This window comes from Rana temporaria, chromosome 8 (assembly GCF_905171775.1).
Source record: "Rana temporaria chromosome 8, aRanTem1.1, whole genome shotgun sequence".
Classification (NCBI taxonomy): Eukaryota; Metazoa; Chordata; class Amphibia; order Anura; family Ranidae; genus Rana; species Rana temporaria.
This window is the reverse complement of record NC_053496.1, coordinates 176,676,580-176,692,782: the sequence shown is the minus strand read 5'-3', so window position 1 is coordinate 176,692,782 and position 16,203 is coordinate 176,676,580. Positions and strand designations below refer to the sequence as shown.

General features: G+C 46.2%; 1 protein-coding gene across 1 annotated transcript; it reads right to left on the bottom strand.

The window, feature by feature from the left end:
• Window positions 1–379: 379 nt before the first annotated feature.
• On the bottom strand, window positions 380–15,813 carry LOC120910525. The gene is made up of 8 exons (XM_040322282.1): window positions 15,645–15,813; window positions 12,067–14,330; window positions 5,389–5,511; window positions 4,965–4,997; window positions 4,712–4,883; window positions 4,498–4,595; window positions 4,299–4,386; window positions 380–2,938 (listed from the first exon to the last, which is right to left on the bottom strand). Exons 1-8 carry the CDS (start codon window positions 15,652–15,654, stop codon window positions 690–692), a joined length of 5,037 nt encoding a protein of 1,678 aa, XP_040178216.1. The 5' UTR covers window positions 15,655–15,813; the 3' UTR covers window positions 380–689.
• Between the last annotated feature and the right edge of the window lie 390 nt (window positions 15,814–16,203).

Here is a 16,203-nt window from a genome sequence, read left to right as displayed (position 1 = left end):
CACAGTGGCTGCGTTTGGCATGACACAGTGGTGACAATTGATGGCACAGTGGCTGCATTTGGCATGGCACAGTGGCGACAATTGCATGGCACAGTGGCTGCGTTTGATGGCACAGTGGTGACAATTGATGGGCACAGTGGCGACAATTGATGGGCACAGTGGCTGCATTTGGCATGGCACAGTGGCGACAATTGATGGGCACAGTGGTGACAATTGATGGCATGGCACAGTGGTGGCAATTTTATGGCACAGTGGCTGTGTTTGATGGGCACAGTGGTGGCAATTGATGTTTTTGTGGACAGCCTTCCCAGAAGAGTTGAAGCTGTTATAGCTGCAAAGGACGGGGTTATCTCAATATTGAACCCTACGGACTAAGACAGGGATGCCATTAAAGTTCATGTGTGTGTAAAGGCAGGCGTCCCAATACTGAAGACAATATATAGTGTATAGCTTTGTTTTTAAATAAACCTAAATATATGACAAAGGATTCCCAGAGTACTATGAGTTACCTAAAGAGACAGGGATGCCATTAAAGTTCATGTGTGTGTAAAGTCAGGCGTCCCAATACTTTTGGTAATATAGTGTGTAATAACGATTGTATGGAGAGAAACGATGAGGGAGCTCAGCCATTGGCTAGTTCTAGATATGGATTCGTTATTACGGGCCGCCAGACCTTCCAACCACAATCTCTACAGAACCAAAGTGACGCCATATTGTTTTCTTCGTGAAATAGATCCTCCCGGGTGACTTTTCTGGATTTGCTTTTTTCTCTGCGAAATGTTTCCACGAGAAAGACCAATCAGCCCGTGTGAATTCTCTGGTGTCTTAAAAGTTTTTTCCTGTAAATAAAACCTTTCCCGCACTCCGAACACGAATAAGGACGCTCCCCCGTGTGAATCCTCTGGTGCTAAGGAAAGGCTTCCCTTATCACTGAAAAATCTTCCGCACTCTGAACATGAAAATGGACGCTCCCCTGTGTGAACTCTCTCGTGTCTAAGGAGGCTTGCTTTACGGCCGAAACATTTCCCGCACGCTGAGCATGAAAAAGGACGCTCACCTGTGTGAATTCTCTGGTGTGAAAGAAGGTTTCCTTTCTGAATGAAACACTTCCCGCACTCCGAGCATGAGAAAGGGCGGTCGCTCGTGTGAATTTTCTGATGCGTAAGGAGGCTTTGTTTCTGATTGAAACTTTTCCCGCACTCTGAGCACGAATAGGGACGCTCGCATGTGTGAACGATCTGATGCGTGAGAAGGTTTCTTTTCTCCCTTAAACACTTCCCGCACACTGAGCATGAATAGGGACGTTCGCCCGTGTGGCTTCGCTGGTGTATAAGTAGTATTCTTTTCTCAGCAAAACATTTCCCGCACTCTGAGCATGAATAGGGGCGCTCCCCTGTGTGGACTCTGTGGTGTATAACAAGCATCCTTTTCTTAGTAAAAGATTTCCCGCACTCTGAGCAGGAATAAGGGCGCTCACCAGTGTGAACTCTCTGGTGTTTTAGAAGGTCTTCTTTCCGAACAAAACATTTTCCGCACTTAGGACATGAATGTGGTCGCTCACCTGTGTGGATTTTCTGGTGTCTAAATAGGCTTACTTTATGACTGAAACACTTCCCGCACACTGAACATGAGAAAGGACGCTCGCCTGTGTGAATTCTCTGGTGTATAACAAGCGTTCTTTTTTCTTTAAAACATTTCCCGCACTCTGAGCATGGAAAAGGGCGCTCACCAGTGTGAATTCTCTGGTGTTTTAGAAGGTCTTCTTTGCTAATGAAACCTTTCCCACACTCAGAGCATGAATAGGGGCGCTCCCCCGTGTGAGATTTCAGGTGTCTACGAAGCGTTCCCCTTTCAGCGAAACACTTCCAGCACTCTGAACACGAATAAGGACGCTCACCAGTGTGAATTCTTTGGTGGATAACAAGTTTTTCTTTCCGAACATAACTTTTCCCGCACACCGAGCATTGGAAAACACGCTGACTCGTGTGAATTCTCTGGTGTGTGAGAAGGTTTCTCTTTTCAGTGAAAGATTTCCCGCACACTGAACAGGACAGTGGACTTTGTCCCGTATGAGCTCCTTCATGGTTTATGGAAGATTCTTGGGGATTAGAAGTATCTGTAGATGTGTCTACACTGTGAGGACTTAGATGGACATCTGAAGTCCTAGTATGTGATTGGTGGGATGGTTCCTCAGGACTGGAAGGATCCATGGATGGTTGGGGGTGCTGAGGTGTCCGACGTATAATGTGAGGGACCTTCTGTGCGATTCCATTATCTTCTGTATTATCCGGAGATAAGAGTCCCTCAGAGGAGGTCCTCTGACCATGGTGTCTATTTGTATTATCTGGAGATAGAAGCCGATGTCCCTCAGAGGAGGTCCTCTGACCATGGTGTCCATCTGTATTATCTGGAGATAAAAGCCGATGTCCCTCAGAGGAGATCCTCTGACCATGGTGTCCATCTGTATTATCTGGAGATAAAAGCCGATGTCCCTCAGAGGTTCTCGGACCATGGTGTCCATTTGTTGATAAAAGTCCATGTCCCTCAGAGGAGGTTCTCTGACGACGGTGTCCATCTGTATTATCTGGAGATAAAAGCAGATGTCCCTCAGAGGAGGTCCTCTGACCACGATGTCCATCTGTATTATCTGGAGATAGAAGCCGATGTCCCTCAGAGGAGGTTCTCTGACCATGGTGTCCATCTGTATTATCTGGAGATAAAAGCCGATGTCCCTCAGAGGTTCTCGGACCATGGTGTCTATTTGTTGATAAAAGTCCATGTCCCTCAGAGGAGGTTCTCTGACCACGGTGTCCATCTGTATTATCTGTACATAAAAGCAGATGTCCCTCAGAGGAGGTCCTCTGACCATGGTGTCCATCTGTATTATCTGGAGATGGAAGCCGATGTCCCTCCGAGGTACTCCGACCATCGCGTCCATCTAATTTCAAACAAAGAAAAATAAAATTTCTGGTTATATGTTTTCTTCAGGACTTACAGTCATCAGACAAATGTATTTATACAGCTAGACGTGTGCAGAACGAAAAAAATTAGTTTTGGATCGATTCGTTAAAAAAAATGTATTCAAAGTGTTCAATTTTAATTCAAATATAAAATATCGAATTGATTTTCAGAATAACAGTTATATACTATTGTATTCTATTCTGTTTTACTCAATTTTCTATTTTATTCTATTCAAATACTGATAGACGGCTATATTCTATTCTATTCCATCCACTGACACCAACGATGGGACACTATTCCTCCCACTGACACCAATGATGGGTCACTATTCCTCCCAATGATTGGGAACTAGTCCTCCCACTGATACCAAAAATGGGACACTATTCCTCCCACTGACACCAACGATGGAGCACTATTCCTCCCACTAACACCAATGATGGGACACTATTCCTCCCACTGATACCAACGATGGGTCACTATTCCTCCCACTGACACCAATGATGGGTCACTATTCCTCCCACTGATACCAATGATGGGACACTATTCCTCCCACTGACACCAACGATGGGTCACTATTCCTCCCACTGATACCAACGATGGGTCACTATCCTCCCACTGATACCAATGATGGGACACTATTCCTCCCACTGACACCAATGACTGGACACTATTCCTCCCACTGATACCAACGATGGGTCACTATTCCTCCCACTGACACCAATGATGGGTCACTATTCCTCCCACTGATACCAACAATGGGACACTATTCCTCCCACTGATACCAACAATGGGACACTATTCCTCCCACTGATACCAACAATGGGACACTATTCCTCCCACTGATACCAATGATGGGACACTATTCCTCCAACTGATACCAATGATGGGACACTATTCCTCCAACTGATACCAACAATGGGAATCTATTCTTCCCACTGACACCAACAATGCAGCACTAGTCCTCCCACTGACACCAATGATGGGGCAACATTCCTCCCACCAATACTAATCATGGGACACTATTTCTCCTACTGACCACAGGTCTTTTTGTTTTACTCCTACTGACCAACAAGCCGGGGGGATTACTTACATGGACGCTACTCAAAGTGGCCCCAACCCCCCCCCCCCCCCCCCCCGGACAGTAAACTGGCTCTGTTTAAAAAGTTTGGAGACCCCTGCTCTAGAACAAAAATGGGTGAAATGATCCTCCTGGATGTCAGACTGTGGCCTTCTAGTGGTGGAGAAGTACTGTGGGTAACAGCTCTGGGTTGAAGGTGACTATTGCTGCCCAACTTACTTTTGTGTGTGTTATATAGAAAATGTAATAAATGTCTCACCTTCCTCCATGGACTGCTGAGCGCCTCTCACCAACCTCTCTTCTTCTTCCTCTTTATCCTCAACTTTGATGTCTTTCACTTCTTCGCCCTAAACCCCAAAGATGATCGAATACATTCATAAAAGGGAACAAGAGATTATATAGAAGAATGTCCTCTCATAGCTCAGAAGGCATTTGTAGGTCTCCATGGTCACTCCTACCTGATCATGGTGTACATAGTTATGATCTTCCTGTGTGGAATCCCGGGAATACAGAGGACGAGGACATCTCTCTGGTGGGTTCCCATTACTGGATCCATCTGTAGGAAACACACACACTGGCTGAATACATTGTTTCTATGTGTTTATCAGATGATGGGGGATCTAGGTGGAGCCTCCGTACTGCTCTCTCCTTTACAATAAAGTCTCCTCTTACCCGGTGATGTGTCGATATAAAGTGAAGATTCCGCCTGTTCACTTTTCATAATCATCTCCTGCTTGTCCATAGACTGCTGATCCCCACTCACCATCGTCTCTTCTTCTTCCTCTTTTACCTCAACTTTGATGTCTTTCAGTTCTTCATCCTGAACCCCAAAATGATAGGATTGCTAGAACAAGAGATTATGTAGAAGAATGTCCTCTCATAGCGTAGAACACATTTTTAGGTCTACATGGTCATTCCCACCTACCTGATGATGGTGGGGGATGGTGTGATCTTCCTGTGTGGAATCCCGGGAGTACAGAGGACGGGGACATCTCTCTGGTGGGTTCCCATTACTGGATCCATCTGTAGGAAACACACACACTGACTGAATACATTGTTTCTATGTGTTTATCAGATGATGGGGGATCTAGGTGGACCCTCCGTACTGATCTCTCCTTTACAATAAAGTCTCCTCTTACCCGGTGATGTGAGGGGCGGCTGATTCTCCATCATGAAGTCCTTGTAGAGATCCTTGTGTCCTTCTAAATACTCCCACTCCTCCATGGAGAAATAGACAGTGACATCCTGACACCTTATAGGAACCTGACACACACAATGATACAGTCACCATCCAGACACATCCCTTGTCTGTTACTGGATAATGTCCCAGAATTCCCGGCACCGCTCACCTCTCCTGTCAGCAGATCAACGATCTTCTTTGTGACTTCTAGGATCTTCTTGGCTCTGGTTACCTCTGTTGTCAGGCAGTGAGGTGGAGGATCTCCAGATGTTTTCTTCACTACTTTATAATCCTGTGTAAAGAGAGAAAATTACAATTATCACTACAGACTTCCCAGAATCCTCCTCATCTTTCTAGTCCGCTCACTACAGGGATTAGAGTGATGTCATGTGACCTCCCAGAATCCTCCTCACCTCTCCGGTCAGCAGGTAGATGATCTCCAGGGTGAGGTCCAATATCATCTCAGTCATGTGATTTTGGTCCTCCTCCATCTTCATTGATGTGGTCATGTGATCTATACGGGACTCTCCTCTCTGTAGACGGATAATAAACTGAGAATTATCTGGACTGTACTGGGATGAATTATATCTGCACAGAGTTCTGACACCTCCAACAGCATCTTATATTACATTACAGGACTCGTTAATCCCACTGAAAGTGACAAACCTTTTACATGGGGTCCCCGACTTACGAACGAGTTGGGGACCTTCCTGTTGTTTGTAATCCGGAAATGTTCGTAAGTCGGGCCGCGCATGCGCAGAACGACAATTACGGACATTTCAGATGTTTTCCGATGTTCCGTTGAATGCCAATTACAGACATTCCCAACGATGTTTTCCGGGGCTCCATCTGGCTGCGCATGCGCAATACGACAATTACGGACATTTCGATGAATACAGATGTTCCGTCGAATTCCAATTACGGATATTTCCAACATTTTCCGAGGCTCAGTCTGTCCGCGCATGCGCAGAAAGGCAGATGGTCCCCGCAGCGTCCCCATTCGTAAGTAGGAGTAGTTTGTAAAGTCGGGCGTTGGTAAGTCGGGGACCCCTGTATTGTAATATTAGATTGATTGGGGAAATGTTAGATCCTCCATGAAGGGCTTCTTCTGTCTGTTCTGGTTGGGGAGATTTCCCTTCACTTCTCGTACAACTGCTAGATATCAACAGAAGAGGATGTGGATGAATATCAACCCAAATTGGGATCCCGTCATAGTGGTCGTGGGATAAAATAAGTTGGTGTAATAAAAAAAGCCCCAATATCAGTGTCAGTGGGAAAAAATAAGTCCCATCATAGTGGTTTATGGGATAAATTAAGCTCCATAGTTGCATTTATTGGGGTAAAATAAGCCCCATTGTTGGTCTCGGTGGGATAAAATGAGCCCCATTGTTGGTGTCGGTGGGATAAAATGAGCCCCATCATTATGATAGTTATATAAATTAAGTCCGATCATTGGAGTTGGTTGGATAACATAAGTCCTGTCATTGAGGCCTGTGGGATAAAACAACCCCTATGGTTGGTGTCGGTGGGATGAAAGAAGCCCCATCGTTGGTGTCAGTGGGATAAAAGAAGCCCCATCGTTGGTGTCGGTGGGATAAAAGAAGCCCCATCGTTGGTGTCGGTGGGATAAAAGAAGCCCCATCGTTGGTGTCGGTGGGATAAAAGAAGCACCATCGTTGGTGTCGGTGGGATAAAAGAAGCCCCATCGTTGGTGTCGGTGGGATAAAAGAAGCCCCATCGTTGGTGTCGGTGGGATAAAAGAAGCACCATCGTTGGTGTCGGTGGGATAAAAGAAGCACCATCGTTGGTGTCGGTGGGATAAAAGAAGCCCCATCGTTGGTGTCGGTGGGATAAAAGAAGCCCCATCGTTGGTGTCGGTGGGATAAATGAAGCCCCATCGTTGGTGTCGGTGGGATAAAAAGGAGCCCCATCATTATGATAGTTCTATAAACTAAGTCCGATCATTGATGTTGGTAGGATCAAATAAGTCACTCGGGCCAAGAGAAATGGAATTTGATATTATAACAACAAAGAAACACATCAGAGTGCAACAATGTGATCGATAATTCGCCGACTTACTTCATATCTTGGCGCCTAGAAGTGTTTCTTGATTATTATTATGAAATACGAATTCTGCAACCACCCGATCTTTTCTCCCAAATGTATTTCTTGCAAAAAATGTTGACAACTAAAGGATATGAAGGAAGAGGATGGACATGAAGGAGGGGGGGTTACTGGGAGTAAATATAAAACATCTTATTACCTCCTCAGCTGCCAGTTCCAGCAATGTCTCCTGTCTACTTCCTCCCGACTCACCTCTCACCCGGATATTCCTGTTTATATGTGACATCACTTCCTGTTAGCCATGCTATCACTTCCTGTTTGTGCGTTCCAACCACGATACGTAGGATTACCTTCTGTGGAGATCATAAAAACTGCAGTTTAGGTAGTATTTTAGTACACCGACAGATTAGGGTGACCACATTTCCAAACTACCATTCAGGGACACCCCCCCTTCCCAAAAATCAGCTTGTGCTGTAACGAATCACAGCACAGTGATTGGACACAAGAGGCGGGATTTATGATTTCTCCAATCACAAGCAGGGGGCGGGGATTGTGCTCCTCCGGGCATTCCCGGCCAGGGCAAGTACTGTCAGTGAGTAAAGCAGTGATGTGGCGGCCTTTTTTGGGGGCATCAGATTGGCCCGGGGTGGGCTGTGTCAGTTTCATTCCGAGACACTGTATTGTCCTGGAATGAAGGTGCCCGGGACAGACCTGCAAAATACGGGACTGTCCCGAGCAGCAATCCAAAACACGTGGTCACCCTACGACAGATGCTTCCTGGGGGTGTTTTTCAAGTTTTTAGTATAAAGCCTCGTGCACATGATAAGAATATCAGATGAATGATAAGTCTGTTTTGGTGGAGGGGGGATTATGGTGTGGGCTTGGCGCCTCAGGGGTTGGGCTTGGCCCCTCAGGGGTTGGGCTTGGCCTCTCAGGGGTTGGGCTTGGCACCTTAGTTCCAGTGAAGGAAACTCTTAAGGCGTCAGCATACCAAGACAATTTGGACAATTTCATGCTCCTAACTTTGTGAGAACAGTTTGGGGATAGCCCAGTGGCGGTGCGTCCATAGAGGGCGCAGGAGCACCGCCCCCTCTCTCTCCTGCACCGCCACTGAAAAACAATACATAGATTCATGCGTGCATGAACCTATGTATTGTCGCCACTGCCGCCCACTATTCAGATGGCCGGCCCCCTGGCGAGCGCCGGCCATCTGAATAACGGCAGCTGGTTGGCTGTGGAAGTGTCTATCAGAGCCAGCGGCGGTAATCGGCTTCCAAATAGTTAACCAGGGGACGCAGGGGGTGTGCATTCCCTGATTAACACTGACAGGCGTCTAGGCCAATCAGGTTCACCGGATCTGGTTACCGGTAACCTGATGGCTGAAGCGACATCGAAGGGATCGTGGAGGAGGATCCGAGGATGGCTGACGAGAAAGGTAAGTGCCAGGCGGGGGGGGGTGTGCAATCTGATGGCACAGGGGCTGCATTTGGCATGGCACAGTGGCGACAATTGATGGGCACAGTGGCGACAATGGCATGGCACAGCGGCGACAATTGCTGGGCACACTGGCTGCGTTTGATGGCATAGTGGCAACAATTGATGGGCACAATGGCTGCGTTTGGCATGGCACAGTGGCGACAATTGATGGGCACAGTGGCTGTGTTTGGCATGACACAGTGGCGACAATTGATGGCACAGTGGCTGCATTTGGCATGGCACAGTAGCGACAATTGATGGGCACAGTGGCTGCGTTTGATGGCACAGTGGTGACAATTGATGGGCACAGTGGCTGCGTTTGATGGCACAGTGGTGACAATTGATGGGCACAGTGGCGACAATTGATGGGCACAGTGGCTGCATTTGGCATGGCACAGTGGCGACAATTGATGGGCAATTTTATGGCACAGTGGCTGTGTTTGATGGGCACAGTGGCGGCAATTGATGTTTTTGTGGACGGCCTTCCCAGAAGAGTTGAAGCTTTTATAGCTGTAAAGGGCGGGGCCATCTCAATATTGCACCCTACGGACTAAGACTGGGATGGCAATAATGTTCATGTGCGTGTAAAGGCAGGCGTCCCAATACTAAAGACAATATAGTGTATAGCTTTGTTTTTATATAAACATAATATATGACAAAGGATTCCCAGAGTACTATGAGTTACCTAAAGAGACAGGGATGCTATTAAAGTCCATGTGTGTGTGTGTGTAAAGTCTGGCGTCCCAATACTTTTGGTAATATAGTATGTAATAATGATTGTATGGAGAGAAACGATGAGGGAGCTCAGCCATTGGCTAGGTCTAGATATGGATTCGTTATTACAGGCCGCCTGTCACGGAAGCATGAATCAGACGTACAACAACAGATAAATGAAATAGGAAGGCTTTATTAACCGCTTCCATACCGGGCTTTTAAACACACATCCCTACCAGGCCTATTCTGGCACTTCTCTCCTACATGTACAAATCATATTTTTTTTGCTAGAAAATTACGCAGAACCCCCAAACATTATATATGTTTTTTTAGCAGACATCCTAGGGAATAAAACGACGGTCATTGAAACGTTTTATCTTGCACGGTATTTACGCAATCATTTTTCAAACGCCTTTTTTTTGGAAAAAAATTGTTTCATTAATTAAAAAAATAACAAAACAGTAAAGTTAGCCCAATTTTTTTGTAAAATATGAAAGATTAGGTTACACCGAGTAAATAGATACCTAACATGTCACGCTTTAAAATTGCGCACACTCATGGAATGGCGCCAAACTTCGGTACTTAACAATCTCCATGGGCAACGCTTTGAAATTTTTTACAGGTTACCAGTTTAGATTTACAGATGAGATCTAGTGCTAGAATTGTTGCTGGCACTCTAACGCACGGCGTTTACATATGTCGGCGGGACTTGCGTGTGCGTTCGCTTCTGCGCGCAAAATACTGGGGACAGGGGCGTTAAAAAATTTTTTTTTTTTTTTACATATTTATTTAATTTTTTACACTTTTTTATTCTATTTTTTTTATTATCACTTTTATTCCTATTACAAGGAATGTAAACATCCCTTGTAATAGGAATGTGTGTGACAGGTCCTCTTTATGGAGAGATGGTCAATAAGACCCCACATCTCTCCTCCAGGCTGGAAAGCATGAGATCGGTGAAAAAAAATTCACCGATCTCATGATTACTGTTGCTTAGCAGCCGCAATTGCGGCTTTGTTTACTTACGGGGACCCGGGCGTGACGTCATCACATCGCGCCCGGGTCCTCCGACGGTCATAGAGATGACTGGTGACCATCTGGTCACCAGTCATCTCTATGCTTCCTGCCAGCGCCGGACGATTCGTTCTCCGGGCCCCCGATGGCACGGGAGAGCCCGGAGAAGCACCGGATGGCGGCGGGAGGGGGGGGGGGGATGTCCCATCCCGCCGCCTGTAAGAATGATCTAGCGGTGGAACCGCCGCTATGATCGTTCTTACGTTGTGCAGAATCGCCGGCACAAGAGAAGGATATCTGAATAATGCCTCTAGCTGCAGGCATCATTCAGATATCCACCCGCAAAGCCCAGGACGTCATATGACGTCCACCCGGATCGTTAGAGGTCCGTTGTGGACATCATTTTACAATGGGCTGGTATGGAAGTGGTTAAAAACCAAACAGCAAGGTTAAAGTCCAAACGGATGATCAAACAGTCAGCAGAGTCTTCCACCGGAGCCAGGGTTCGATAGCCAGGGATGAGAGTCAGCCAAGCCGGAGTCCGTAACAAGAGAGAGGTGGTAAGACAAGCCAGAAGGATCGTCCGTGGGAGCCGGGTCGGTAACCAAGAGCAGCAGCACAATCTCAGGAGCATGTGTATACAAGAGGACCAAGCAAGGAACTGCAGCAACAGCCCTCCTATATATATGCAAGGCATCCAGCTCCTCCCAGTGGGAAGGAGGAGCCGCAGGGTGTGGTAAGTTTATAAGAACCCCAGGAAGCAAACATGGCCGCCAGCACATGTCAGATGTAAGAAGCCTGCAAAGAGGTAAGACCATGACACCGCCAGACCTTCCAACCACAATCTCTACAGAACCAAAGTGACGCCATATTGTTTTCTTCATGAAATAGATCCTCCCGGGCAGGGATCGACAAATCCCGGGCGCCAGGTCGCCATGGCGACTAGAAATAGTGTCCTGGCGACTTGGCTTGGAAGGTGGGCAAAAAAAAAAAAAAAGTTTTTTTTTGTGAGCTGGTGCCATCTGGTGGTGGCCGTTGGTATTACAAGTTAAGCATTACAAGTTAAACAGCAATTCTAATGTCATTTTTCACTATTTTCACTGCCATCTTCTTCCCTCTAATTAGAACCCCCAAACATTATATATATTTTTTATCCTAACACCCTAGAGAATAAAATGGCGATCGTTGCAATACTTTCTGTCTCGCCGTATTTGCGCAGCGGTCTTACAAGCGCACTTTTTTGGGAAAAAATTACACTTTTTTTAATTAAAAAATAAAACAACAGTAAAGTTATCCCCATTTTTTTTAATATTATGAAAGATAATGTTACGCCGAGTAAATTCATACCCAACATGTCACGCTTCAAAATTGCGTTTGAACACTGTTTACATATGCGGGCGCTGCTCACGTATGTGTTCGCTTCTGCGTGCAAGCTCGTCGGGACGGGGTGCATTTTCTGGCTCCTAACTTTTTTAGCTGGCTCCTAGATTCCAAGCAAATTTGTCAACCCCTGCTCCCGGGTGACTTTTCTGGATTTGCTTTTATCTCTGCAAAATGTTTCCACGAGAAAGACCAATCAGCCCGTGTGTATTCTCTGGTGTCTTAAAAGTTTTTTCCTGTAAATAAAACCTTTCCCGCACTCCGAACACGAATAAGGACGCTCCCCCGTGTGAATCCTCTGGTGCTCAAGAAGGCTTCCCTTATCACTGAAAAATCTTCCGCACTCTGAACATGAAAATGGACGCTCCCCTGTGTGAGCTCTCTCGTGTCTAAGGAGGCTTGCTTTACGGCCAAAACATTTCCCGCACGATGAGCATGAGAAAGGACGCTCGCCCGTGTGAATTCTCTGGTGTGAAAGAAGGTTTCCTTTCTGAATGAAACACTTCCCGCACTCCGAGCATGAGAAAGGGCGGTCGCTCGTGTGAATTTTCTGATGCGCAAGGAGGCTTTGTTTCTGATTGAAACTTTTCCCGCACTCTGAGCACGAATAGGGACGCTCGCATGTGTGAACGATCTGATGCGTGAGAAGGTTTCTTTTCTCCCTAAAACACTTCCCGCACACTGAGCATGAATAGGGACGTTCGCCCGTGTGGCTTCGCTGGTGTATAAGAAGTATTCTTTTCTCAGCAAAACATTTCCCGCACTCTGAGCATGAATAGGGGCGCTCCCCTGTGTGGACTCTGTGGTGTATAACAAGCGTCCTTTTCTTAGTAAAAGATTTCCCGCACTCTGAGCAGGAATAAGGACGCTCACCAGTGTGAACTCTCTGGTGTTTTAGAAGGTCTTCTTTCCGAACAAAACATTTTCCGCACTTAGGACATGAATGTGGACGCTCACCTGTGTGGATTTTCTGGTGTCTAAAAAGGCTTACTTTATGACTGAAACACTTCCCGCACACTGAACATGAGAAAGGACGCTCGCCTGTGTGAATTCTCTGGTGTATAACAAGCGTTCTTTTTTCTTTAAAACATTTCCCACACTCTGAGCATGGAAAAGGGCGCTCACCAGTGTGAATTCTCTGGTGTTTTAGAAGGTCTTCTTTGCTAATGAAACCTTTTCCACACTCAGAGCATGAATAGGGGCGCTCCCCCGTGTGAGATTTCAGGTGTCTACGAAGCGTTCCTCTTTCAGTGAAACACTTCCCGCACTCTGAACACGAATACGGACGCTCACCAGTGTGAATTCTTTGGTGGATAACAAGTTTTTCTTTCCGAACGTAACTTTTCCCGCACACCGAGCATTGGAAAAGACGCTGACCCGTGTGAATTCTCTGGTGTGTGAGAAGGTTTCTCTTTTCAGTGAAAGATTTCCCGCACACTGAACAGGACAGTGGACTTTCTCCCGTATGAGCTCCTTCATGGTTTATGGAAGATTCTTCGGGATTAGAAGTATCTGTAGATGTGTCTACACTCTGAGGACTTAGATGGACATCTGAAGTCCTAGTATGCGATTGGTGGGATGGTTCCTCAGGACTGGAAGGATCCATGGATGGTTGGGGGTGCTGAGGTGTCCGACGTATAATGTGAGGGACCTTCTGTGCGATTCCATTGTCTTCTGTATTATCCGGGGATAAAAGTCCCTCAGAGGAGGTCCTCTGACCATGGTGTCCATCTGTATTATCTGGAGATAAAAGCCGATGTCCCTCAGTGGAGGTCCTCTGACCATGGTGTCCATCTGTATTATCTGGAGATAAAAGCCGATGTCCCTCAGAGGAGGTCCTCTGACCATGGTGTCTATTTGTATTATCTGGAGATAAAAGCCGAAGTCCCTCAGAGGAGATCCTCTGACCATGGCGTCCATCTGTAGATAGAAGCCGATGTCCCTCAGAGGAGGTCCTCTGACCATGGTGTCCATCTGTATTATCTGGAGATAGAAGCTGATGTCCCTCAGAGGAGGTTCTCTGACCATGGTATCCATCTGTATTATCTGGATACAAAAGTCCATGTCCCTCAGCGGAGGTTCTCTGACCACGGTGTCCATCTGTATTATCTGTACATAAAAGCCGATGTCCCTCAGAGGAGGTCCTCTGACCATGGTGTCCACCTGTATTATCTGGAGATAGAAGCCGATGTCCCTCAGAGGAGGTCCTTTGACCATGGTGTCCATCTGTATTATGTGGAGATAGAAGCCAATGTCCTTCAAAGATTCTCTGACCATGATGTCCATTTGTTGACAAAAGTCCATGTCCCTCAGAGGAGGTTCTCTGACCATGGTGTCTATTTGTATTATCTGGAGATAGAAGCCGATGTCCCTCAAAAGAGGTCCTCTGAACACAATGTCCATCTGTATTATTTGGAGATGGAAGCCGATGTCCCTCCGAGGTACTCCGACCATCGCGTCCATCTAATTCCAAACAATGAAATATAATGTTACTGGTTATATGTTTTCTTCACGACTTAGTCATCAGACAAATGTATTTATACAGCTAGACGTGTGCAGAACGGAAAAAATTAGTTTTGGATCGATTCGTTAAGTTACTAATTGCGATTTGTTGATTCGCTTTTTGACCAGAGTAAAAAAAAAAAATGGTTGGATTCAAAGTGTTCAATTTTAATTCAAATATAACATATCGAATTGATTTTCAGAATAACAGTTATATACTATTGTATTCTATTCAGTTTTACTCAATTTTCTATTTTATTCTATTCAAATACTGATAGACGGCTATATTCTATTCCTCCCATTGACACCAATGATGGGACACTATTCCTCCAACTGACACCAATGATGGGACACTATTCCTCCCACTGATACCAATGATGGGACACTATTCCTCCCACTGATACCAATGATGGGGAACTATTCCTCCCACTGATACCAACAATGGGACACTATTCCTCCCACTGACACCAATGATGGGACACTATTCCTCCCACTGATACCAATGATGGGACACTATTCCTCCCACTGACACCAATGATGGGACACTATTCCTCCCACTGATACCAACAATGGGACACTATTCCTCCCACTGATACTAATGATGGGACACTATTCCTCCCACTGATACCAATGATGGGTCACTATTCCTCCCACTGACACCAGTGATGGGACACTATTCCTCCCACTGATACCAATGATGGGACACTATTCCTCCCACTGACACCAGTGATGGGACACTATTCCTCCCACTGATACCAATGATGGGACACTATTCCTCCCACTGACACCAATGATGGGGCACTATTCCTCCCACTGACACCAATGATGGGGCACTATTCCTCACACTGACACCAACAATGCAGCACTAGTCCTCCCACTGACACCAACAATGCAGCACTAGTCCTCCCACTGACACCAATGATGGGGCAACATTCCTCCCACCAATACTAATCATGGGACACTATTTCTCCTACTGACCACAGGTCTTTTTGTTTTACTCCTGCTGACCAACAAGCCTGGGGGATTACTTACATGGACGCTACTCAAAAGTGGCCCCCCCCCCCCCCCCCCCCCAGACAGTAAACTGGCTCTGTTTAAAAAGTTTGGAGACCCCTGCTCTAGAACAAAAATGGGTGAAATGATCCTGGATGTCAGACTGTGGACTTCTAGTGGTGGAGAAGAAGTACTGTGGGTAACAGCTCTGGGTTGAAGGTGACTATTGCTGCCCAACTTACTTTTGTGTGCGTTATATAGAAAATGTAATAAATGTCTCACCTTCCTCCATGGACTGCCGAGCGCCTCTCACCAACGTCTCTTCTTCTTCCTCTTTATCCTCAACTTTGATGTCTTTCACTTCTCCATCCTAAACACCAAAGATGACGAATACATTTATAAAAGGGAACAAGAGATTATATAGAAGAATGTCCTCTCATAGCTCAGAAGGCATTTGTAGGTCTCCATGCTCAGTCCAACCTACCTGATGATGGTGGGGGATGGTGTAATCTTCCTGTGTGGAATCCCGGGAATACAGAGGATGGGGACATCTCTCTGGTGGGTTCCCATTACTGGATCCATCTGTAGGAAACACACACACTGACTGAATACATTGTTTCTATGTGTTTATCAGATGATGGGGGATCTAGGTGGACCCTCCGTACTGCTCTCTCCTTTACAATAAAGTCTCCTCTTACCCGGTGATGTGAGGGGCGGCTGATTCTCCATCATGACGTCCTTGTAGAGATCCTTGTGTCCCTCTATATACTCCCACTCCTCCATGGAGAAATAGACAGTGACATCCTGACACCTTATAGGAACCTGACACACACAATGATAC